The 24,223-nt window shown below is 36.5% G+C and overlaps 4 protein-coding genes across 7 annotated transcripts; 3 read left to right on the forward strand and 1 right to left on the reverse strand.

Annotated features, from left to right (window-relative positions):
• Positions 1–16: 16 nt before the first annotated feature.
• LOC135681551 (ribulose-phosphate 3-epimerase) lies at positions 17–1,558 on the reverse strand. Its single transcript, XM_065196091.2, has 2 exons — positions 1,030–1,558; positions 17–449 (listed from the first exon to the last, which is right to left on the reverse strand). The coding sequence occupies exons 1-2, from the start codon at positions 1,370–1,372 to the stop codon at positions 112–114; spliced, it is 681 nt and encodes a 226-aa protein (XP_065052163.1). The 5' UTR covers positions 1,373–1,558; the 3' UTR covers positions 17–111.
• A 33-nt stretch (positions 1,559–1,591) lies between these two features.
• Positions 1,592–6,919, forward strand: LOC135681532 (tetraspanin-5). The gene is made up of 8 exons (XM_065196057.2): positions 1,592–1,963; positions 2,755–2,952; positions 3,224–3,298; positions 3,635–3,730; positions 3,939–4,049; positions 4,593–4,643; positions 5,050–5,166; positions 5,463–6,919. Exons 1-8 carry the CDS (start codon positions 1,892–1,894, stop codon positions 5,574–5,576), a joined length of 834 nt encoding a protein of 277 aa, XP_065052129.1. The 5' UTR covers positions 1,592–1,891; the 3' UTR covers positions 5,577–6,919.
• Positions 6,920–7,479: 560 nt separating this feature from the next.
• On the forward strand, positions 7,480–9,512 carry LOC148958172 (CDGSH iron-sulfur domain-containing protein 1-like). Its single transcript, XM_089113486.1, has 2 exons — positions 7,480–7,816; positions 9,306–9,512. The coding sequence occupies exons 1-2, from the start codon at positions 7,568–7,570 to the stop codon at positions 9,399–9,401; spliced, it is 345 nt and encodes a 114-aa protein (XP_088969612.1). The 5' UTR covers positions 7,480–7,567; the 3' UTR covers positions 9,402–9,512.
• Positions 9,513–9,650: 138 nt separating this feature from the next.
• Positions 9,651–24,217, forward strand: LOC135681499 (uncharacterized). Of its 4 annotated transcripts, XM_065196010.2 has the most exons (4): positions 9,651–12,676; positions 13,164–13,279; positions 19,894–20,112; positions 22,105–24,217. In XM_065196010.2, the coding sequence occupies exons 1-4, from the start codon at positions 12,652–12,654 to the stop codon at positions 22,654–22,656; spliced, it is 912 nt and encodes a 303-aa protein (XP_065052082.2). In that variant the 5' UTR covers positions 9,651–12,651; the 3' UTR covers positions 22,657–24,217. The 4 variants fall into 4 exon arrangements, with proteins under 4 accessions (XP_065052082.2, XP_065052088.2, XP_065052099.2 ...); XM_065196016.2 differs by lacking the exon at positions 13,164–13,279; XM_065196027.2 differs by lacking the exons at positions 9,651–12,676; positions 13,164–13,279 and adding an exon at positions 14,634–15,077.
• Positions 24,218–24,223: the final 6 nt, after the last annotated feature.

A 24,223-nucleotide genomic window follows, 5' to 3' on the forward strand; every position in this document is an offset into this window, starting at 1 on the left:
ATATCAAGAAATCAAATTGATTATATCGAAATTCAACTTCAATGAAGACACTAGATTTTTCATAAAAGAAATACTTAAAACCGCCTAAAAAGTTACTGTTTAACATTCAAATCAACTGACTATGAATTTCTCAACACCAGATCTTAATTCTCTAATTGTCTTCCTTGGATCTTCACTTTTGACAATGGCTGTCCCTGAAACTATCATGTTGGCTCCTGCTTCGCCAACAATATCAATATTAGCAGGGCCAACACCCCCATCCACTTCAATGTCAAGTTCTGGATAAAGCTCTCTCAGTTTCTTGACTTTTGGCATCATGTCAGACATGAATTTTTGACCTCCAAAGCCAGGTTCTACTGTCATAATAAGGATCATATTAGCTTGATCAACATATGGAAGAACAACATCAACATTTGTCTTTGGTTTCACTCCAATTCCCACTTGCATACCTAAAACAACAATAGTGCTCCTGTTAATAAATCAGCTAAATGTTCATTAGTGGTTACAGTAATTAGTGGTTACAAAGTGTGTTTCAATAGAGTGTGTTTAAACAAATTAAGAGCAATTTGAAAATCTTGGAAGCATAAGCAGTTGGTTTTTTCTTTCTACCAACTTATTTTTAGTGAAAAGATTATAACAACAAATTTGTACGAATGTCAATCATCAAAGCCAGTTGGAATATTATAGACAATTTTTACAAGATCTCTGGTGTGCCAACAGCCCCACACTTCAGGTACAGATGTGCAAAAACTACCTGAAAATCCAACTGCGCAACAGAACTATCAGTTTTTCCAGATATAGAACAAATGAATCCAGTTTCAGTTTTATGGCATGTGTTGTAAAAGAACTTTTTTTGTGACATATATCATCAAGTACTGCACAATGGTATGTTAGATTAGCATGGCTCCCAAACATTTACCCAAAAAGTCAAGGCAATCATTGATGTAAGTGAAGCTGGGCTGCAGAAGCTAAGTCCATAAATGCCAGCTTTCACTGAGACCACTTTAACATTATCATAGAACCTCTAACCTGTTTCCTTAATTTGTCGAATGAGTTTGGCAGGATCACTTGTTGCCTCAATGTGAAACGTGTATTGATTGCAGCCTGCATCAAACATATCGGTTACCCACTTTTCTGGTTCAGCAACCATCATGTGCATATCAAAAAACGCTTTATGCACTCTTCTTCTTAAACATTTAACAACAGGTGCTCCGAATGTAATGTTGGGTACAAACTTTCCATCCATTACATCCAAATGCAAATAATCTGCACCACTATCGAGAAGTCTTTCGCTTTCTTCACCTAAATTTGCAAGGTCGGCATTCAAGATTGATGGGCCTATCTTGCAGCATGGTGTTGTTTTGCTACCCATCTTTTTACAGAACTAACGATTAAATGATAAGAGGCAAAGCGTTTAGCCTTTTTATGATTATTGAAGAAAGTTTTTTTCTTTCCAAGATGGTGCAACGTGGCAATATTGTTGTTTCTAAGGTATAATTCTTACGAATTTCAGCTTGTTTAGTATTCCGCCAAAACTCCAGCCTCAATGCGGACCTGAGGTAAAATCCTCCGTAGCTACAGTTCTCCGAAGCAACTTGTTTTGTTTTCATGGGATTCAAGAGCTGGGCAGGCCAACTGACTCACGGCGAAACTATCAGGAAGCATGGGCAAGGTTAACAGTAGGATTTAGTTTAGTTTGACAAGAAGCAAGGGTTTTCGATGATGCTCCTTGCTTGAGAAAGATCTGGTGCGAAATTTCACTGTATTGTATGACATTTGATCATTCATCGCATTGTAGTGCAGTGAGGTTAGACAAAAATTTGGCTACTGTTATTCGCAGTCAGTTTAGTTACACCTACTTGACTGAGAAATCTTTCGATCGTTACTCAAGATGCCACAACGAAATTCGGAAGTCAGCCTCTGCGTCAAATATTTGCTGTTCTTCTTCAATGTTTTTTTCTGGGTAGGTATTACATGTATTATATCTTAAAACAATTTGAGTAAATTGTTTTTGCAAGAACTACAGCTGCAAATTTTTGTTTTCCACTTATTTATTAGCCAAAAGGAATATCATGATTGAAACTCGAAGAGATTAGAAAAAGCATATCTATGATTGTTCTAGAAAAGAGCAATCACTATGATTGTTCAATCATCTTACCTTGTTGCCAAACCCAGGATACATCTTATATTGAGACTTATGCTGAAATGACGACTACAAATTTGTATTAAGTTGAAAGGCTTTTAGCCACAACATAAAGGATTCAATATGTATTGTGTATTTTTGTATGTGTTAATCATCATCAATCAAATCATAATCAGGGGCAGACACTTAGTCAAATATAAGGGGGGGGGGGCAAGCCCATTGCTTTGATAAAATGATGTCATATTTTCCAATTGTTTTGGAACAAAAGACCATTGTCATCCAAAATATTAGGGAGTGGCTGCCCCCCTTACCCTCCAGATGGCCACAACTGATCATAATCAATCATCATCAAAAAATATCATCAATCACAATAACTATCATTATCAATCTTATTAATCATTGTCAATCATAATAAGTCATTTAATCAATCACCAGCATCAATCACCACCAATCTTAGTCATCATAAATTGCTGCAATCAGCCATAACACAGTCATCATCAGTCATCATCAAACACCACCATCAACCAATGTGGTCATCATTAATGATTCCCTTAAATATCATATAATCATTTGTTCTTCATACATCTCAACATTATCAATATTTCTTCAAGATCATTGGAGGTGGGATCCTGGGCATTGGGCTGTGGGCACGCTATGAAAATACCAAAGCTGGTGCTAGTGTTAACAAAATTACAGATTGGGATTTGGATCCAGCCTGGCTGCTTATTGCCATTGGGTTCCTCATGTTCAACCTTGGATTCTGTGGTTGTATTGGTGCTTTGAGAGAGAACATAGCCCTGTTGAAGTTTGTAGGTATTTTTTGTTTCATGCTAAGTTTTTTTCAAGCATTAAGTAAACAAATCAGTAAAAAGTTAGTAACAATAGATAAAGAGATAAGAGAGTTAATTCCATTTAATTTTTTTTGCTGCCAGTACTTGCAATAGTTTTTTATCATATTCAAACACTACCTTGCATAAATATTTTATGAATAGCATTTTGTTTCTTGTTTTCTGTGTTTTTGATACCATTTCATAGGCTTTGTTTTATCAAATTTCTAATATCATTATTTTCATTTCACAGTTCTCAATATCTTTATCAATTATATTCTTCCTCCAACTTGCTGGTGGTGTTATTGGCTTTGTCTTCAGAAACAAGGTAATTTAATTCTCAATGGAATCTGTGTATTGTTGGTCATTTTTTATATTCAAGAGCATTTTTCTATGTTTCTATTTATTTCTCAATTTCTGTACATTTACTTTTCTCTTGTTTGCTTAATGAAATTGAATACTTATAATTTGATAGCTCAATAGTTCGTTTCAGTTCCATGAAAATAATTCTAAAAATTCTTCTTTACTCTGTTAATTAATAAGTTAAACAGTTTATCATCATATAGAATGCATAGAAGTTACAAATTACTTACAAGATGTTTCTTGTTTCCTATCAAATTGTGATGCAGCAACATAACATTTATGATAATTTGTTTGTCCCTAGATCAAAAGCATGGTTACAAAGAAACTTGAAAAGACAATAATTAGCTACAGAGACAATCCAGATTTGCAGAATTTGATTGATTACACTCAGGAAACAGTAATATTTTTTATTTAAGTTTCAAACTAAGAATATATATTAATATTTCCAGTCTGCATATTTGGGCTTATTTTAATGACTCACTGAATTTCATTACCTTTTGTAATATGTTTCTTTCATAAACTCCAGTATTAATTTATCTTACACAACAATAATATATTTTTTGTAGCAAATTCAACATTAGCCAATAAAATTTTGTATTTTGTAGTTTAAATGCTGTGGTTTAAACTCATATGATGACTGGGATATGAACATCTACTTCAACTGTTCTTCTCCCGGAAGTGAGGGCTGCGGTGTCCCATACTCCTGCTGCATAACGGTATGTACTTCATGTTATAGTCCATTTGAAGGCAGAAACTTGTATTCAAAGTCAACAAGATTTTTTGAATTAATTAAGATTCTCTTTGTACTGTATCGTCCTATTATACATGCTGGGACATTCTTTTGAAGAGAACATGGCATAGGAACTTATGTAGGAAAGCATCATTCAAGCTGTCAGGATAATGGTCTGAGATTTTGTTAGAATTGCCAGTTTCCTTTCCGTCCCATGCTGATGTCTTTATGTGTACTTGAGCATACATTGTCATGATTTCTTTTGCTAGTTTATTGAATCTGATGCACATTTTAGCTGATACACAGTTATTTTGTGTTTATTTTTGATATCATGAAGATTACTAGGCAACCAAGGCTTTTGTTAAATCGAGGAATCGTTTGTGGTTCAACTGATATAGAAACTGATACAAGCAATATTAAACTCATTGTTTCAGCTATAAACTACTTACCATGAATGAATAAGATCTTAGGTACCCCAACAGATAGTTGTTCCTAATCTTTTAATTGCATATTATTCTTTAATGAAAAGGACAAACTGAACACCATGTGTGGTTATGGAGTGCGCAAGAAAACAATGTCGGTATGTTAAACTTTTTCCCTTTGTTATGTTAACCTGATTAACTTGACTTTCAACCCTACAGATAAACAAGTTTCAATTTGGCTTTGTGTGACAAAATTAGTTGTTTTTTAAAATAAAGTTCTTCAAGTTATTTTCTAGGAAATTGTGGTCAAATTTTACTGCTAGATAAAAGCATTGTTTCAGTTCAATTAGTCTTTCAGTTAAAAATAGTATCAGTTTTCTTTCTTAGTCTTGCAAGTTGCTTTGTCATCTTCAGATCTCGAAGCAGCTTTTAAAATTTGCTGTTGACCAGTCTTTTTTAACATTTTCCATCTTTAAGCAGTATCTTTAAGCAGTTAACATGTTTCATTTGTAAGACAGTTCTTGAAAACTGGCTTTTGTTACCCCCTGCCATATCACTTATTAGGGGACAGACAGGCGAAGAAAAATCTACACAAGTGGTTGCATCGATGGCGTTACGTCATGGTTTAAAAAACATTTGATTGTTCTTGGAGCTGTTGAATTTGGTGTGGCGCTTCTTCAGGTAAATAAAGTTGAATTTTTGACAAATTCTTGGAAAACTTGACTTGAGCCTTTCGATTTTAAGAAGGCTTTGCCATTGTTCCTGCACCTTAAAGTTTTTTAAAAAATTGGAAACAGATGTAATGTTAGCCTAGAATTATAAACTGATGATGGATTTTTATGGAATCAAAAATTGAAAGAAACCATTTGCGTAACATGCTTTATATTACTGCCTTTTCACGATTGCATCTTTAACTAAGTAGTGAGTTTAGTTTGCGATCTATCGTGAGTTTAAACAATGTTTTGTGTTATCCTTAGGTATTAGGGATTGGTTTTTCGACTAAATTGATATCGGACATTCGAAAGCAGATGGCTAAATGGGAAAGACCCAGACCGTTGCTGCGCCCGCACCACGAAACTGGTTATATGTGAGGTAAGCAGGACCGCAAGGATCGGTGAGGGTGACCATTCTTATGAAGTTTGATTGAGTGATGAGCGTTTTATCCAAAAGAAGATAACCAATGGATGACGTCAAATGTCATGTTTTGAATCAGCCTCCGGTCTAGGAGCATGGGGATCAACTTTGAGAACAATGTATTATAATATTTTTGGTTTGGCGTCTACTGTAATATACAACCTAAATTCAATTGTTTTGGAGGTTTAAGGAGGACACTATTCCGAACCTTTAATGCCTTTGAAATACTTTTGTGCAACTTGTATGTTGTTGAAAACAACAGAAACATTCCAATAATGTACTTGCACTGACATTTTTAGTTTGTTGTTCGTTTTAAACTTCGATCTTTAATACTGTTACGCAAGGAAATCTGTAATAACGGACAATTCTTGATAAGGGAAAGCTCTTAACAAGAATCAAATAACATTATTTCCTGCGTTGAAAGCTTTGTAGAAGAAACCCAAAGACGTTTCTCCACTCCGGACAGTAAATGTAGCCAATCATTGCACAAAGTACTTAGAACACCTAGCAATTTGCGTTGAATTTATATATTTTTCAATTCTTTTTCCGGAGACTCCTATTTCCACACCCCTTTCCCCCAAGACAATGTTGATAATTTAGAAAAATATCATAGAAGTCGCGCCGATAACGTACTTCCCAATCCCCTACCCCGTTTTATAGTAAGCCAACATTGTTCACAGGGGGGAAAGGGAATGGCTGAATTTGCCCTTGAAAAGAATGTTAGTGTACCAAGACTTTTGGCAAGAATTGTAGCCGCAAAGAAGCCCGATGTTAAAATTTTTTAGGACGTTTGGTATTGTTTTTCACTTATGAATTTGAGTGTGAATTGCATATTTAATTGCTAGAAAATTTGGTTTAGGTTGAAATGATGTGCTTCTTTTGTCAATAAGTGAAACTGGATTTCTTTAACATGGCTACTTGATGGTTTGAAAAAACCTTGTGTTAGTTAAACTAAGAAGAATCTCATCAACTAATAGCACAAAATATTTAAAGAAGTTTTGAAAAAGCTGTAGTTTTCTATCCCGTAGTCAGTGCGGCAACTCTACCAGCTGTAGGCTCCTTTGAAGTCCGTAGTCCCTATATCTCTAAACAATGACTCCGACAATAAGTAAATAAGTATACCTTGCGAAATCTTTCTGTTCTTTCAACGACTTCGACAAACCATGCCCTTGAAAGCAACATCTGTACTGCCCGAATCTTCACTTGTTGATGTTATTCATCTTTATTTATTCTTTCTATTTTCGTATTTATAGTCATTTAGTTTTTTGAAGAAAGTTATATGAAACGGTGTTTGTTTAAATTTCATTTATCTATTTATCGTCTCACCTTGCTTGTTGAAACAACCATTTCAAGATTTCAATTTAATTTTTACTTAGTAATCAAGAATTTGAATATAAAGCAAGCATAAAATTGAAAAAAGTATTGGAATTTGAAAAGTAATATTTGGAAAAAAGAATGAGATAGCACTTGAAATAAATATGTAATTGAAAACAATTTTCCAGGCTAGAATGAATCTACTCGTTTTGTAGAAAATTCATTTCCTAATTTTCTATAAGAACCAGATAAATTTTCTCGAGGCTAGAAGATCTTGGCTGATAAAATCTGCCCCTATTTCTTGCCACGAGAGAAAATGTTCAAGTTTCAAGAACAAGTTAGTTTTTCTTCTAACATTTCATTTAAAGCTCGACAGATTTTACATTGTTCTTTTTCCGGAAAATCAAGCCTTGGTGTTTTTGTAAAGCTTGTTCTTATAAAGAAAGGGTGTAGGTATGCAATCCTGCCCCCTTTTTGAAATTGGTGAAGTCCCCATTTTCGCGTAAAGATTCCTGGGCAATGACGAGGCTGCATGGAGGCCAGTGCGCAGGAGTACCTTGCAGTGCTCGTGTGCTGGTGTTGTTTGGATCTCATTCTGCAAGCTGCTGTAATAGAAGGCAAGGTTAAAACCAAAATGACTGTATTTTCGTCTTTAAATGGTGCATCAGTGGCAGACACAGTTGTGCCAACTGTGGTTGCAATCACTGGTGGAGTTGTGGCTTATCTGGTCCTGACTTCGGTTTTCCGTAAGGTGGTAAGCAAAGGGAATCCCAACACCATCAACAAATCGGTTAAAAAGGACACAGCCAAAGTTGTAGACTGTTTTGATATCGAAGATTTGCCAGATAAGGTCTCCTACTGTCGTTGTTGGAGATCTAAAAAAGTGAGAAATCGTTACGATATTAGACCATTTAATGTGATAAGCTGGACGATTTGTTGATCAAAGACTACTGACGAGGGACGAGGCTAAGTGCTAAAAACAACATTAAATTCCACTTCAAGCAAAACACCCTCATATTATTCTAAACAACTTGCAAGAATCAATTACTGCATATCAAAACAAAAAGACAGTTATAGCATAAAGTTTAAGAGAGATAGAATGACACTTCAAGCTATGTCGAAATTGATTATTAAACTAGTATTACATAATAGTGAACAGCTTCTTGCATAGCTCAAGTTTTGGCCTTGCTTAAAGACAAAATACAGATATTTGCTAAAAGTGACAAACCATGCAACAAGCTTTAGCTACAAGTTTTGGTCTCTAAAAACATATTGATACTGTTTGTTGGAACTACTATTCATACTAGTGCACTTACCTTTTTTATGGTCAATTCTACAAATTGTCTGGAAAAAGAGTTTGACTGCTTAAGTTCATTAGGATGTCACGGCACACAAGAACTAAAACAAGTAATTGTTAACATGCAACTCGGAGAAGCAACTTGGAATCACATTTTTCTAGACAGAAACTTTAGTTGGTATCAGTAAAACATTAAAGTATTTCTCTGCTTTCTTTCAAGCCCTTGTAGATTTCTTGGTTATTTGGTTTAATGCACTTTTGAGACCAATTTATCTGTTGCCATAAATACATATTCCATTGGAAATGGTTTTTCAAATTTAGTAATATACTGCTCATTATTCTTAGGTTGCCATCCAGAAGTTTCAATCAATTAGAGTTCTTCTTCCAATTTTTGAATTAGCTTGCAAATTTATTCGACCCAATAAACAATTCTTGTTATGGTTCTGTTGAACCAGCAGGGAATGTGTCTTGAAATGAATAATATTTTTGGCTTCCCTCGAAATAGTTTAATGGTACCAGCATTTTGGGACTATACCTAAAATGATTTTTTTCTGGTATAGTGCCTTCTTTCATTCCGCTGCCAAGACTGTGACCCTATCTCATGAAAAGTAGGATTTATGGCATGAAATTTTCTGTAGCCTTGATGATTTTTGGAGCAGTGTCCACTCCCTTAGTGCCACAATTTAGTCAGCGTTGATATGATAGAGGGGAAGGTTCTGTGATTGAAGCTCATTTTCAAGTTTAGTGTATCCTGGCATTTTCGAAAATTAACCATTTTCAGACTAGAAATTCCTAATATTTTATCATTTGCCAGATCCCTTTACATTCCATACATCCAAAATTGGATGGTTTTTCCAAATGATTTGAAGCAAAGCCTCATGACAAATGCAGCTAGTTTGCATGACAGTAGGGGAAAATAAATACCAAAATCATGATGTTTCGCCTATTTAGCCTTTGCACCCCTGAAGGCCCAATGTGGGAGAATCCCATTAATCTTTTGATTCATGCACCCATTCTTTTTTCTTTGATAATCATTCTATATGCAGATATTAAAGCTTAATTTCGTCTTTTGCAGTTCCCATTGTGTGATGGAAGTCATAATGCTCACAATGTATTGACTGGTGACAATGTTGGACCACTGTGTTTGAAGAGAAAGAACCCAGCGAATTAAGGAAAGACTTAATCAATTATTTGTTAAAATTTAATTTCTTTGTAACCATTTGCCTATTTACATGATGCATACCTTTTATTCAAGTTTTCATTAGAAAAAAAACAATGAAAATTGAGTTTGATTGTACTATTCTCACACTTTGTAGTCTTGAAGTGGTTAAGGGAAGAAATTTAATAACAGGCTACTTATCCACCTCTAACGTGGGTCATATTCCCTAAAACGGTTTATATTTAGCTTCAATGTCCATAAACGCCCATTCTGAGTCTTGGCAACTATATTTCCTAATTTCTACATTTAACTGCAATTAGACGTTAGAGCTGTTCACATCATTCTGCATCTAAAGGTTCACCATAGCCTGAATGTTTTGTAAGGTCATTCGCAGAAAGAATAATCACTAAGTGCAACGAGGCTCAACTTTATCCTTGGGGATTTTTCCTGTGCGGTAAGAGACTGGATAAAACCTAGTTGCCAGCGCAGTTTCCGCTACGCAGCCATCAATATCCGTAGATGGCAAGAAAAAAAAAGAACAGTTAGCCCGGTGACTACGTTTAGGTCACTTAATCAGGAAATGAGAAAGGCACGAAATTTTACAACAAGATTGCTTTGAAAAAAAACATTTTAAGACACTTCTTAAGCTTCGTGTCTTACACTCTGCGGAGTGTAAAACGTCAGATTAACCATCGAAAATTCTATGTTAAAGAATATATATATCTAGATGTGGATTTAAGGAGACGAGCCAGAAACGCAAGCACATAACTGTTGAGGGGGCCCAATTAGTGCTGCTTGCCTAGAGAAAATGTTACCAATGAAATCCAAGGGTGAGGCGACCTTCTTCTGTCTGAATAATTGCGGTTTTCATTTTCACCAAAAGTCATTCTTTCTTAGCTTCAGCCCTTTTTTATGTCATGGCTTTTCGACGTTCTGAATACTATGCACTTTATGTGCTCCTAGCACATTTATATCGAACCAACAAATTCTACTTCACAATGTAGAAATTATCTCTATTTTATGTCCACATCTACCGCTTTTAAATTCATTGTTAATTTTGCAAAATTACCTCAATGCATACAGAGGAAGAAGCAATTATTTCTGCTACTCTTCTCTGAGATTAAACCTCTATAAAAGCTGATACACCGTTCGATTGATAATGTTTGATAATGTTCGACTGATGAATTCGTGTTATCGTCACCTCGCTATGGTCTAGCATGAAATCATAAAATCATCCACGGGACCCTTTTGGAAGGAGACCTGCATGGGCTGTCAGGTTGCGGATCCCATCGCAATACAGCTTTGCTTCAAAAGTCGTGGTAAAGGCTGGCTTGTACAACCCTATCTGCACATGGCTACTCACAAAGTCAGCCGTAAGAGATTATCAAACCGATTCGATTTGTAACTACGGGCGGTCCTTTTGCGATTTCTAAACACTTCAATAATTCCTATTTCACCTATATAATTTTCATAATAGGCTTTATCAAAGGCAGCGGCTGGAGTGATCTACAATATCAGAAGTAAATTACATCTCATCTGCAAAATAGAGCTTGCTTTACTCATTATTTTCAAGGCATGCCACAACAAAGTACCACCCGATTGCAGTTTTTCTATAAGTAAGCAATATCATTTGACCAAATACTGCCCATTATTTTTAAAACTCGTTATATATCATGTGGAAATTTTGATTTATTGAGTAATGAAAGAAATTAAAAGGAAATTAACCGGAAAACTGCGGAAACATCGTCTGAAAACCCGACATTTCATTGTCTGAAATCTTGGTTTGGATGTCGCTCCGTAATGCTGACGTTGCATCTTTAAAACCGCTCTGGTGCAGTATATGTTTTGCTTGATTTCTGCGAGCAAAGGTTGAGATTCTAATCAACTTATCTCAATCCCGTTGACTCTCTGAGGCTCTTGTAGCCAGGGTAGAAGGGGCCCAACTGCTAAGAGGCTAAGAGTGCATGCAGATTTAGCCTGACCAATGCAGTAAAAAACCTCCACCCTCGGACAACTCCCAAAGTTTATATCTCCAAAAGCACGGACAAATATTAATGTTCTGTTTAGCACGTCTTTCCTGAATCCAGAGGTCAATGTAGTATACAAGTGGCCGAACAACGGACATCTCCCTACATCCAACCATATCCACACGAATGTCCGCTGTGTTTTGAGGTGTCAATGTGCTATAATCAGATAAATCTGTTCCGTCAAATTTCTTTAATATAAAAAGAGATATCTGGTGAATTCTTATCTTAGCTAAGGCGTTGTGTAAAGTACTTAGGCCGTCATTTTTCTGTTATTGAGCGCTAGACAATAATAATTAGGTCCTGTACTAAGATACGTTTCTACATGATTTATTTCTTCGAGCAGTGTTGGTTTTTTACAAAATCACGCAGCCAGATCTATTAAAGTTATCATCATTACAACTTTAAGCCCGTGAACAGCAAAATACGAGCAAAGGCTACAAATTTTTCTTTTTCAAGCTCGATTCAAAGAGATCGTAACAAAACTTCCTAATGGTATGAAAACAGATTGTAGCACAGGTAATGCAGGAGGTCTGGCGAATAAACCATTGTTGTCAAGATGATTGCAATTATATTCCGAATGCAGGGCCTGTTGTATATAGAATTTGCCGAAATTGACTTAGAAAAGGTCGCAGTTGTACGAATGGATTAGAAGAAAGTTGATTGAAGAATCAGATGATTTCTCAGCTCAATAGCAGTGGGGAAAATTAATTCACAACGCAACAGGACTTGATTTAAACAATAAAGTTCATTGAGATCTATTACAATTTAAATGAATAAGAAAACAGTCGGTGCCCTCATTGTGGTGAATGACTTGAAATGCGATGGGCAGTCCTCCTTTTCCATTACGATGTCCTAACAGCATGCAATGCCTTTTATCCCTGTTGTTTCAGTTTGACCGAGGTCAGTAAGGTAAAGAGAATGCGAGAGATTTCTCAACCATGAGGTTGTTATTCGCTCAGTGCTGCGTTTCCTTCACTTAAGAGATGTCACGTAACATCCTTGTCGATACCATTATAAAACTGTGTACGGAATGAAGCTGTTAGAACTCAGCGTTAATACTTGTTCAATAGCTGGTATACACTGGAAGAGACATATGGGCGTTTGTGACTCATATACACTGGAAGAAACATATGGGCTTTGGTACAGATGGGTGAAGTTTGTAAAATGGTAAAGAAAAATTCGAGCAGTAGCGAAGAAGGAAGTTTTGCGGTGCTTAATGGCAACGTCAAAGCAAGATGCATACCGATGAAAAATGTTCTGGTGAGGAAATTATTTTATCATATGCTTGATTTGCCTTCATTGTTTTCATCACTATAGTCGCGGGTTGAATATATGTGAAGGTGATGCCATTGGGAGGAGCCCATTTGTAATTAATGATTAATTTATTGCTTTCATTGTCATTTCCGTTTGGTTTGTTTATGATTTCAATGTAAATTTGCCATTTTTGTTAATTGTTTTCTCTATTGTGCTCTATATTTTTATTCCCATCCTTTATTATAAGTTTGACTGGTTTATATTGCCACGTTTTCTATCGTATTCTCTTTGTTAATTTTTCTTCAACTACTGTTTTGTTTTATTTCTATTGTTTTTAATAGGTTTCTTTTAAATCGCCGATGATTATTGTGACGAGCGTGTTAATTGGATATGCTTTCAAATTTGTCCAATTTTTGACATACTTTCAAAATTTTTATGAAATGCCATGAAATGATTTGCTCATAACAACTTTATTTTCTTTTGTCTTAATCAGAGAATAATTGTCCTCAACGGACCAAAAAATCTTCTCCTACCATTGGTGGCTCACAATGGTCATTCAAAAACCTTAAAATAATTCGAAATTTCTTACTGGGAGACCTTATAAAAGTTGTAAGTATCAAATGAACAAAAATAAACAGAAACTTTGAATTTATTCGAAGGCACTATTTGACTTCTCCAGGGGCGAAACTACCGGGGGGGTGTGGGGGGGTGTGACACCCCCCCCCCAATCCAAAAAATTGTCGATTTCGCAGGGCAATCGAAGATTTCGCAGGGCGCCAAGAAAAGCTTTATTGCCACGCAGAAATGCCACCTCTGAAGTTCGTAAAGAGCCGTTTAGGAATTTTGAAATGGAAATATCGTATTTGTTATGAACCTCCCTTCCTGACATTGCATTTTAGAGAACGGAACAGGTATGTAAGGAAAAGCTCCGTTATTTGCAAAGCGAAAGCATTTCTTACCGAAAGTCATAGCCAATGGTACCCTGGGTACCAGAGCCGCAAAAATTAAAATTAAAAAATTATGAGAGTGAGAGCTTCTCTCTTTGGTCAAGATAGGGATTTTTTATCATTTTTTCTATTATCTTTTAACAGTGCATGAACTTAAAAACATAATAAATCGTTAAGATACCGATTTTGTTTCATCTAATTGCTAACTTTTCACGTATATTTTTATTATTTTTCTTTTATTTGCATTAATTCAGTAAATCATTTTCTGCATCATTGCAATGTTTTAATTTTGGATGTGTAAATATGGCCTTCTTGATACAAGAAACTGCACATTTCTGTTCAGGAAAAAAAATTCTCCCAATCAAAACAACATCACCCTCTGTCATTCACAACTACGTGCAATCTGAAACGAACGGTTGCCGTTTCTTTCCTTCCCCAACGTCTAACACTAGAGTTTTAGCATGACATCCCCCTCCCGTTGTTTCCCAATTAACAATAATATTTTCAATAAACAATCAATTCTTTCAGCACAATAGTATTTTGCTAAATTTTTGTCTGAAAGATGCTTTTTAGCCCTTTTTACAAGGTATAATTTCAAAAAATTTCTTCACGTCGGACCCAACCATGGTGGGTCCTCCTACCTCACTAAACTCGACTCTTAGCCCCACTGGGTTAAATTTCGTTGCGCTGTCTACATCATGTACCCACTTCCCCCACCCCCCCCCCCTCAATTAGCTGTTTATTAGCTTAATTTTGCAAACCAACAATAAATGAAGTGAATATAAAAAACAATTTACGCTCGCGTAGAGAAATAGAAATTTCATAGGCAATGAAGTTTCAAGTTTGTTTTTTTGCTTAGAAGTTTGTCCTTGGTAAAGACCAGTGTACACTGGTAAAGTTTTCACTAGTAACCTATAGACAAACCGTTGCTACGAGGTCTGCAGGGCACCACTCAGTTTTGCAGGGCAGAAACCCTTTTCACCCCCCCAAAACTATTGGCCAAGTTACGCCCCTGGCCTTCTCCGCCGTTATGGTCTCTAACGCTGGCTACATTTGCCGCCGCCATCTTGCCCTCATCGGCATCACCGCCAGAGGTGTGTCGCTACCGCTAGTAATCATCCTGCGGCTGTAATCAATAATTTCGTTATTTCTAATTTTGATGAATAAAAGGACTCGAACAGAATAGATATACTTTGTTCTCATCTGCCAGTCCATTGCTTGTAACCATGTTTACATAACAATGCGAGGGTGAGACATCTTCATCAAAGCTGTCAGGAAAAACACAAAGGAAAGCACCTTTGTGTTCGCTTCAGAATCATGAACTCCTTACGGCGAAGTGTCGAGCTCTCATCTTAGGACTCGGTAAACTAAAGCTTGGGAAAATGAAGAACTTTAACTGGAATACGGTCAAAAGTTTTGGAAAAAGCAGCGGAAAGAAAACGCCGGAGAAAACGCAAGCTGTAAGATCTTCTTTTGATGCTAACAATTGTTTTTCTACTTGTTCATTTAGCAGGTTCATGAATTTGTCAAACATGCTCTCTAGTTTAAGTTCTGTCGATTTATCATTCACGAAAATGCCAGACGTTAATAGGTTGAAACTTTTTTACATTTTTGTAAATATGCAAATTTCTAACAAGGGTTCTAGAAGTTCCAAATTGCCAAAAAGATTTTTGCCAATGGTCGTTGAAAATAATTGAGACTTTTAGATTCGCAGTGTTTCAACTGCGTTTTAATTTGCAGCTAAACAAACATAAATTTTGCCTAACTTTTCATTGACAATAACCGCTAAAGCAGCGCCGAGAGAGGCTTATTTGCAAGTTGAAAGTAGTTTTGATCAAAGGAACATTTGTGTCTCGCAATGATGAACCGATTTGACCCTTTTCAAATATCGGAAATCAAAAATAATTCGTCTTCAAATCTTTGCCTTTTGAAAAGTCTGTTTGTTTTATGATTACGTTTGAGAGAAAGTCAAATAATTTTTAGTCGCTGGTGTAACGAAATTCATTGTAAATAGTTTTATTCCCAGCAAAATTTGTAGGACACGAGTTTGTTGTTAATAAACTCGAAAGGGCCTAGGATCGAGATAATTGGCGATGTCGTCAGCATATTCAATGAAGCTGCGTCAATGTGACGAGTCCGTTTATTAAGCTCAAGCTGCAAAGACACCGGCCAACACCTAGTTGCGTAAATAAATAGTTGTGCTTTGCGTAAATAAAGAAGGCCTGCGACATTGGAACAACAATGCAACTCCCCCCTGTTCTTGCCAAAAAAGGTGCTGCATACTAATGGCGTGCTTTTTAGGGTCCTTCATAGAAGTTCCTACTTTTTCTCTCCCCTCTTCTAATTAATCAAGCAGCCCAGTTCAAAGTAAAGAGTGTGCATCACCATCCATACCCCGTGCACCCCATTCCGTTAATGCCATTGAAGCGGAAATCCGACGCATGTGTGTTGAGCAGCCTGCTTATGCCCCAAAGAGAGACCTTTCTACAAAGGCTTTTAATTTTTCCAATTAAACCGTTTAGGTAGAATTTCCAACTTTCAAAGGCACATCCGCCAAGACCTTCTGAACAATGGATATTAAAAGATTACTTATTTTTGTTAAACCATTTCCGATTCCCATGTTAATTAGCATATTAACACTCTTCTTTGCGATACTTTGTTCCTTATCCAAGTTTGAGTAGAAGAAAGAAGAAAGAATACTAGGCCTGCGCGCACGCTAAGTTTAAGTGCACTTTTCTCAAGATACCTTTTACCTTCATATCCAATTAGCCTATCCTGTTTAAAATTAGCTACAAGCTTTCCCTTTTAATAAGGGAACATAGTGTTTCTTCCACTAAGGCGCAAATTTGATGTATTTTCAATGCAACTTTCAGACATCTTTCACTGAAAGATAGCTATCGAATGCTCAAATCTAATCATTTGGCTAATGTTGTCTCGTGCGATCACCAGCTGCGCCGCGGAAAAGGCCCGACAATTTTGCAGGTGCAAAATCATTGTCTGGAATTTCCAGACCCATTTTTTATATTTGCTCTTAAAATTTTCAGGGCAGAAAAAGCGCAGTGACGAGAAGATTCAAAGGGCTGTTCATCGTTTGATTCTGCCGAAAATTGAGTGGGTTTGACCGACACCCCTGTTTTACATGCACTCCCAAACATCTTCTTAAACCTCTGCTCCTCTGGCTTATGCCCCTATCCCTTTCACAGAGTTTCCCACCAATTTCTTCCCCGGTTTCTGATTTACACTTGTCCCTTGTCGTTGTATAACTATTAGCGATTTTATGTTTCCTGGCTGTGGGCGATTTATTTCTACGGTTTGCTGTTAAATCGTAATGCACTTTGCGGGTTGCTCGTTAGCTGTTTAACGCAACACATTGTTCGGTTTGGAAATCTCCAAGGATGGATTCAGATCTTCTTGTGATAAGATAAATTTCTGGTCATGACAAAATGATTGATAGCAGTGTTCCAGTCAAGTTTCTTTTTCGTGTGCATAAGGGTTTGAAACCAAGAATAAACAGTGAGAAGGAGATATCGAGGCTGTGAAATCTGCAAACTATTCGTTGGTGAGTTTGCGCTTTTATGATAGGCACTGCCGATTTTACGGCAGTTTAATACTTATAATTCTATTTCATCAAGTACTGTACTGTTCAAAACCTCTCGTATGTAGCCATTCATATATTCTTTTTGACTATTATTGTCCCCCCTCTCGTCTTTTTATATACATACTTATTTATATGAACACACTAAGTGCGAACACTGAGGCTTGATTTTCGGAAAAAGTAAAAACAATGTACGAGCGAGTCCTGTCTCAGATTGAAATTAGAAGAAAGCACTGTGATGTTCTTAAACATTTTCTCTCCTGTTAAAGAAGCAGAGAAGTTTATACCTGCTATGAGCCGTGTTACTTATGTCATACAACCTGTCATTTAGTGGTCTCAAGTGGTCTTATAGAGATAAGAGCAACATTAACAACACCCGTGCCTCAAATTATTCAAAATATTGGAACATGATGTCTCAGCAAGAGTTGTTGGGTTCTTATAAAATGGCGTATAGTGTTTCTGAAGTGACTGATTTAATTGCCCGGTCAAAAATTGTTCTTTTCAAGACTTTGATACATAAGCTATGCCATTCTGCGAACAGACAACTGTTTTGTTTATACATCAACATGTTTTGAAATGAATGTTTTGATTCCTTGTATCCGAATGCATTATTGATCTGTTAATGAAATTTTGTGAACTTAGTTATTCTGTTAATAGGATTTCATGCATATTGCCAAACAGTACTAAAATGAATCAGTTCGGGGCCCCTGGTATCGTTTTGTGCCATTCCATAACATTTCCTCTTCTCGTATAAACATTTTTATTATAATATATGATGCATTTATCTTGAATTAATTTCACATTCAATTATGTTATCCTTGAAACTAAGCAAACTAAAAATATAACTGACATTAAAAAACAAATACCGTTTTTCTGAGTATTTTGCGAAAATAAATATTCATAAAATGCAAAATAATATGCATAAAAGATGCGAAAATTGAAAGGCGAACATGAAATTTTGTCAATACAGGTCTATTTACGAGACGACCATAGACAGGTCTTAAATCTAGCGTTTTTAGAATTATTTTATTTTCTCATTTTAAAGAAAAAATCTCGAAAGGTGCTTTTAGCAGTCGAGGTCCTTTACTCTGAAGGACCTTTTCGGTAATTTTTTAGATCAAATTCAATTTTTATGAACCCTTTTCATGCGTATATTAAATATCTTGATTTCGAATCTTAAGCGTCCCCTTCGAAGAATGGATGTTGGCATTTTTTGGTCTAAAAATCGTTCTGCTTTGAGTCTGGCATGATGGAAATTCCGAATTCTAACGTGGGTGTGGGGAAGGTTTTTTCATGGTAAATGTACGTGGGGCTTTGCCGTGAGCAAGGTTATAATTTTGTGAACTTCTTTTCTAGCCAAGGGTAGGAATTTCATCCCAACAACCTATTTTGTTGACAATAATCTAGTAAAATGAAAACTTTTTTGTAGAAATTCAGCCAAGCCAAGGGTACCATTTTCGTAAAATTCAGTCAAGCCAGCGGTGAATATGCTTGCGGCAGACTCATACCCAAAATTTAGCCAAACCCCTCCTTCCTCAGTGCTAATTTTTCAGTAGAGCTCTAATTTAAATCCCTTATGACAAAAGGGAATAGGTGGAGGGGTACACAGAGTTAGGGGGTTCACTTCTTACTTATCCCTAGGTTTTTTCTTATGGCTTTTTAAGAAAGTTGCTAAAAAGTTATGTGCGTGTTATTAATTATATCCATACTTTTTTACCAAACACCAGATCTGTTTTCCCCTTTCTAAAATTCTCACTTTTAATATGAATTCTAAAATACGTTTGAGAGCAAAAAGATGGTTGGTTTTCTCTTTTTGAATCATATTAGTGTCCTGTTAATATTTTGGCCCACCAATACATATATCTCGTTCCTTCTTCGTGACAGTTATTTTGCATGGAATTCTCCTCATTTGGAAAAGTTTGTCTTCAAACTTTCTTGGTTTGATTCATCCTGATGATTTTTTGGCTTTGTTATTGAAACCGTAGTGTCTCGTTGACTTATCACCGTAGTGTTTGTTGGGCTAAAGAGCTTGTAAGGAAATCATTTTTAAAAAATGCAGAGTTCGTCGTTGTACAAAGTTCTTTTATTCTATAGCTCTTTTATAAAATGCAGCATATTCTTTGGTTCACCTTACATGAGGGGTCAATGTTTAGGTAGGAGCGAAAATGGGTATCTCTGTTAAAGAGCACACATAAGGCATAAGTAAGCTGCCTCTCTTCTTGCCGTTTTTCTATCGAGAAAGGACAACGCCCGTGGTGTCGTGGATCTAAACATTACCTCATCCTCTAAATTTTACTGATGCCAAAAGTTTGTTTGTTCACATGTTGTATACAATGGGTAACCCGTAGGCGTATCTCTTTTTTACGTCATACGACACTTAGGTCTTTCCAACAGGTTGGAGAGACGTACAAATGGGTGTTTGGAAGTGTGAGTCATTGATTTCAAAGAGCATGCGTAGCAAGGATCGAGTTTACTACGCATGCTCTTTGACTGCAAGAAGAGGGGGACGCCACAATCATGAAGAGCTTTGTCTTGTTCACCGCCAAAACCCCTGAGAACTGTTGCACCTGTAAGAAAAGTGCAATTCAGTTCAATTCACCTATATATTATCTTGTATAATTCAACATTTGCTATCTCGCTGGTTAGCTTGTGAAGTCTAACTTCTTATGTGACCCTCCTAGGATCAAGAGACTGGAATGGCCAGGCATCTTGGCCTCGTCTGCAGTTGCAATATTTGCTGCCTAGAAGAAATGCCTATCGTTGCTGCAGATGGTTTGCTCTTTCGATGTTCTGTCAATGGCGGTTCATATATACCCACGGAAATTGTTCATTTGAACGAGCTCGTTCAGTTGCTACAGAGAAAGATAAAAGACATATCGGAAAGAAAGCGATCTTACTCAGTAAGTGACCTTCTCATATTCCTATTTATCTTTAAATTATGCTGCTGTTTTCAACAACAGAGTAGCATCAGATTATTTTCAGAAATTTTATATCATGAAAATGATTTTTACATTTTGAGCTTCAGAGTTGCAAAGAATGGAGTGACATGGATTAGCAAGCACCGATTAAAAATGGAAAAATTGAAAAAAAGTTAACTGGAAATAGGACGGAGTAAGAACAAAATAAAAATAGGTCGAAGAAATGGGAAAAGGTTTGACAATGAGTGACTCTCGAAGAAATTAGGAGTATCTTAATTATGTAAAGACAATGCTGCCAGTGGCTGTAGTTATAGGGGGCCTGGGGGCATGTGCCCTCCAAATTCACGAATGTATCAGAAAATTCAGGCTTGCAAACCCCTGGTATTCTGTAACGTTTTCTTGAGACCTTTATTCTAAGACACTAAATGATAAATTGCATGTAGAAGTGTCATGAATTCAGAAAACAGGCGAGCAGAACAACGCGATTTAGCATGTGCTGAAGACGTTTTCGCTATTTTGAAAAAAGAACCAGCTACAAAGGTGTTATTAGTAATGATACATGTCCTACACGCGATATGTCATTCATTGACGGATGTAAATAAAGGTCTTCAATTTGTATGCTGGATTGAAACATGGTACTGCACAAAAAGGTAGGATTGGTCAGGCATTTCTTTTCATGCTCATATTACAAAATCATTTGATGGACCCAGCGATACTTTGATGAACTTGGTTGGTCACCTCACCTGCTCAAAACGCTTTTCAAATTTACCGTAACTGTGAAAAATACGAGCTCTGTTTTCTCCTTCGCAGATGCATATTTACAGTCCCCAGCCATTATCACTCGTTCTCTTGACCCTCTTATCAGCAGACAAGCATCGGCGGCAGGCACTGCTCTTTTCAGAAAATATGCATAAAGTAATTGACAATTATATGTTTGAATGCAAAGATCGAGATACATTTTTTTGTTTGGGGGGGGGCAGCCCTTATAAATAAATGGAACAACAGCCATATTTCCCAAAACGAAAGTACTTTACTTATACAACTTAAGTTCTTTGGGAGACCAAGGCCCCCGCCCCCCTCCCCGATATCTCGGTCCTTGTTGGAATGTTTTAGATTTTATCTGGTTTTCCATAAAGATCCTTATGTAATAAGCTGCTTTGAAGATTATGTTATTTGAAACTTTTTGAACACTTGAAGACTGCGAAGCAGCACTAAGAGAAAGGGTGGTTTCTCCGTGTTTTAGTGTTACAACTATCGGTTTTAAATTCTTTCAACAAGATGGTTTTTCGCAATGGGAAAGATGGGCGCGACCAACTTGCTGCTCGTTGCCAGAAAATGGGCGTGGTCAAATCAATTCGGCTGCTGAGTAAAGACCTCTTTCCGTGACCAGAAAACAATAGAAGTCCTAGATGTACAATGAATTGCAGGCTTGTGAAAAGTGAAGTAAACAGCAAACAATGGTTTCTATTTGGCAAATAACCCCCAAGTCCTGTGCCAAAAACCAGTACAATTGTTCAAAATACATGGTAATACGTAATAACCACAGGCAGTTAGATAGTGACGTGTTACTTCTTTGAAAACATTATTATGCGTTCATTTGTCAATCAAGGTGGCTACGATTGCAAGCTATACTTCAAAATAGCGCCTCTTGTGTCAGCTGCCTGGCCTCTGATTACGTCAATGCTAGCTTGGATCTTGCAAAGAGAGACAGTTGATCGAAAGCTCAAAGATTTAAAACATTAATTTTTCCGTAAGGGCCTAGGAATATTTCGGTTAAATTCAATGCCTGAACTTTAGACCACAAATTTTTCTTATAATCACAATGACATAAACCGTTCAAGGTGTATGGAGCTATATGCATGATCATTTTTCATTTTCACATGACATTTTAAGGGTATTCTCTTTCTAACAAGATTTCTGCTGCCAAATGGTTGCAACACCTTCTCCGGTATATATAAGACTTTGATTTTTTAGGCCTCTTCAAACAACCACAACAAGAATGATAGACGACAGAATACTTGTGACCACAACAGCAACATGATGTCATTATTTAAAAATCGCTCCTCTTCAGATTCATCTCCGCAAACACCGAGAAAATGGCGCGACCGATCTTGGTCATCCTCGTCTTTAACCAGGAATGCCTCATCTCCAACTTTGAAGACGATGCCACATTCGATACTTCTGAAATGCACTGACAAACAAGATCCCTCGCAAGAATGCTGCATGTCCGAGGTAATAAGCATAGAGGGAACTGAAGAAAAATTGAAACAAAAGTTTGGAGAGCAACTTTCTTGGGTTAAAGAAAACGGACAAGACTTCGTTGCCTTGGAGACGTTAAAAACAACAAGTGAAATTTCAGCTTTGCTTTGCGTCCTTGCAGAGAGCAAATCACCGACTTTGATTCAGTTAAAAGTGAACTGCAGTGAAACAATAACGGTGTCTTATCATTTTTTGGAGAAATTCAGACAGGAGTTTATGATGCTGAAAGTAAACGACAATTATTGCATGTTCATGGCGCCATTTTGAACTTTCTGAGTGACTTTCGGTATAATCATCTTTATTTTGCATGAGAGGTTAAAGTTTATAATGCATTGAATGCAATGCTCTGTAATAAATACGTCTAACTTGATATTTAGCCCGTAGATGGGTTAACAAACAGTTAACTAATCCATCATATTTGTTTAAAATTTCTTAGATTTTTTCAAGAAACGGGATTATGACCTTGCAGTAGGAGCAAGAGTTTAATTTCAATCCGAAAGGGAAACGTTTAAAAAGAGACAAATTGTCTAGCTAAGCGCAAAATATCTAAAAATAGCGTTTTTTCAATCGGTTGCATCTGAATGAAGTTACAGTTTCTTACAGATTCTTACATTGCCAAAGTGAAGAGGCTACCGTCTCCGGGAACCCTGAAACACCAGGCTCCCTTGACATTTCCGTTGCTGCTTCTCCGAGAAAAATCTGCCAACAATTCCCTCACAAATTGTAAATATAGATATGGGGATTTTGCGTTTAAAGTTATGATCGAGGGGCAATTCACTCCAAGAAAATCTTGTACACCTTTAGTGGAAATCCTATTGTTTTATCTGAAAATCCCTAGAAATCCTTTTGTTTTTGGGAAAATCTCGTACGCTTTTTGCAAGAGTGAATTGCCCCTCGGTTAAAATCGTACACTTGAATTGTTAAAAAGGACAGCCTTGTATCCTTTTGTATATAGTTTTGAATAATTAGTTAGTGTTCCAGAAATACGATTATTTCTAATATATTTGAAATTTATTCTTGGAGAAGTAATCAAGTTATTTCTGTGGATATTTGATCGATAATCCTATTTTTTATCAAGCCATAAACCAGATGTCTGGAAATTATAGGTCAAGACGACCCAAGTACATGATAATAGTACATTGAAAATATTTACCAGCGGAAGATTTGATGCCAGTTCTAGGAAGAATTTTCATCCAATTATAGATTAGAGTTGTTTATTGACATTGTGGCAATGCCAGGGATTTATTTGTAGATCATCTGTTTTGTCAGGGCTTGAGAGAAGAGGTAGGGGTGCTCAAGCCTCTCTAAAATCTATAGAAATCCTTTGTTTTCAATTAAGAATCCCCTCTGTTCCTATTGTTCACAAGCAATTGTGCCCGTCCAGTCATTCTATCCTTCCCAAGGTACAGGTTTCTACACCAATTTCGAAGGCAATTGGTCTACTTTATCTGAAACAGTATCATCACTGATTGATTAGAAGCAACCTGTCTAATATCACAAAGGGAGGGGCGCTGTGGTCGTGAATTTCGTTGTTAAGAAACCTACTTCCCACGCACATAGTTAAACTGGTTTATAACTACAAAAAATGACCTTGGGAAATCACCATAAATCTTCTACTTTAATTCATCTTCACCTTCAATGGTAATTAATATTGCTCAGTAAATACGTCATTTAATCGTTTGCAGTCTGACATAGGCCTTTGGTAATGACCAAATTTAATTTAAAGGTGTTAAGCCAGTCAAAATCAAAATTCAGATCAAAAATCCAAAACTAAAAAAACCAAACATTAATAAATCATTCTTGAACAATAAATCGGCATGGTTTTGATATCTGG

Source organism: Rhopilema esculentum, chromosome 17, assembly GCF_057945365.1.
Source record: "Rhopilema esculentum isolate cy_ngs chromosome 17, ASM5794536v1, whole genome shotgun sequence".
Lineage (NCBI taxonomy): Eukaryota > Metazoa > Cnidaria > Scyphozoa > Rhizostomeae > Rhizostomatidae > Rhopilema > Rhopilema esculentum.

Coding starts and splice junctions, on each gene's coding strand:
- LOC135681499 (XM_065196010.2), top strand. CDS start 12,652: ATGCATACCGATGAAAAATGTTCTG. Junction 12,677..13,163: donor TACCGATGAAAAATGTTCTG/GTGAGGAAATTA, acceptor TGTCTTAATCAG/AGAATAATTGTCCTCAACGG. Junction 13,280..19,893: donor TGGGAGACCTTATAAAAGTT/GTAAGTATCAAA, acceptor TGACCCTCCTAG/GATCAAGAGACTGGAATGGC.
- LOC148958172 (XM_089113486.1), top strand. CDS start 7,568: ATGACTGTATTTTCGTCTTTAAATGGTGCATCAGTGGCAGACACAGTT. Junction 7,817..9,305: donor GTTGTTGGAGATCTAAAAAA/GTGAGAAATCGT, acceptor CGTCTTTTGCAG/TTCCCATTGTGTGATGGAAG.
- LOC135681551 (XM_065196091.2), bottom strand. CDS start 1,372: ATGGGTAGCAAAACAACACCATGCTGCAAGATAGGCCCATCAATCTTG. Junction 450..1,029: donor TCGACAAATTAAGGAAACAG/GTTAGAGGTTCT, acceptor TTGTTGTTTTAG/GTATGCAAGTGGGAATTGGA.
- LOC135681532 (XM_065196057.2), top strand. CDS start 1,892: ATGCCACAACGAAATTCGGAAGTCAGCCTCTGCGTCAAATATTTGCTG. Junction 3,299..3,634: donor GCTTTGTCTTCAGAAACAAG/GTAATTTAATTC, acceptor GTTTGTCCCTAG/ATCAAAAGCATGGTTACAAA. Junction 4,050..4,592: donor CATACTCCTGCTGCATAACG/GTATGTACTTCA, acceptor TTTAATGAAAAG/GACAAACTGAACACCATGTG.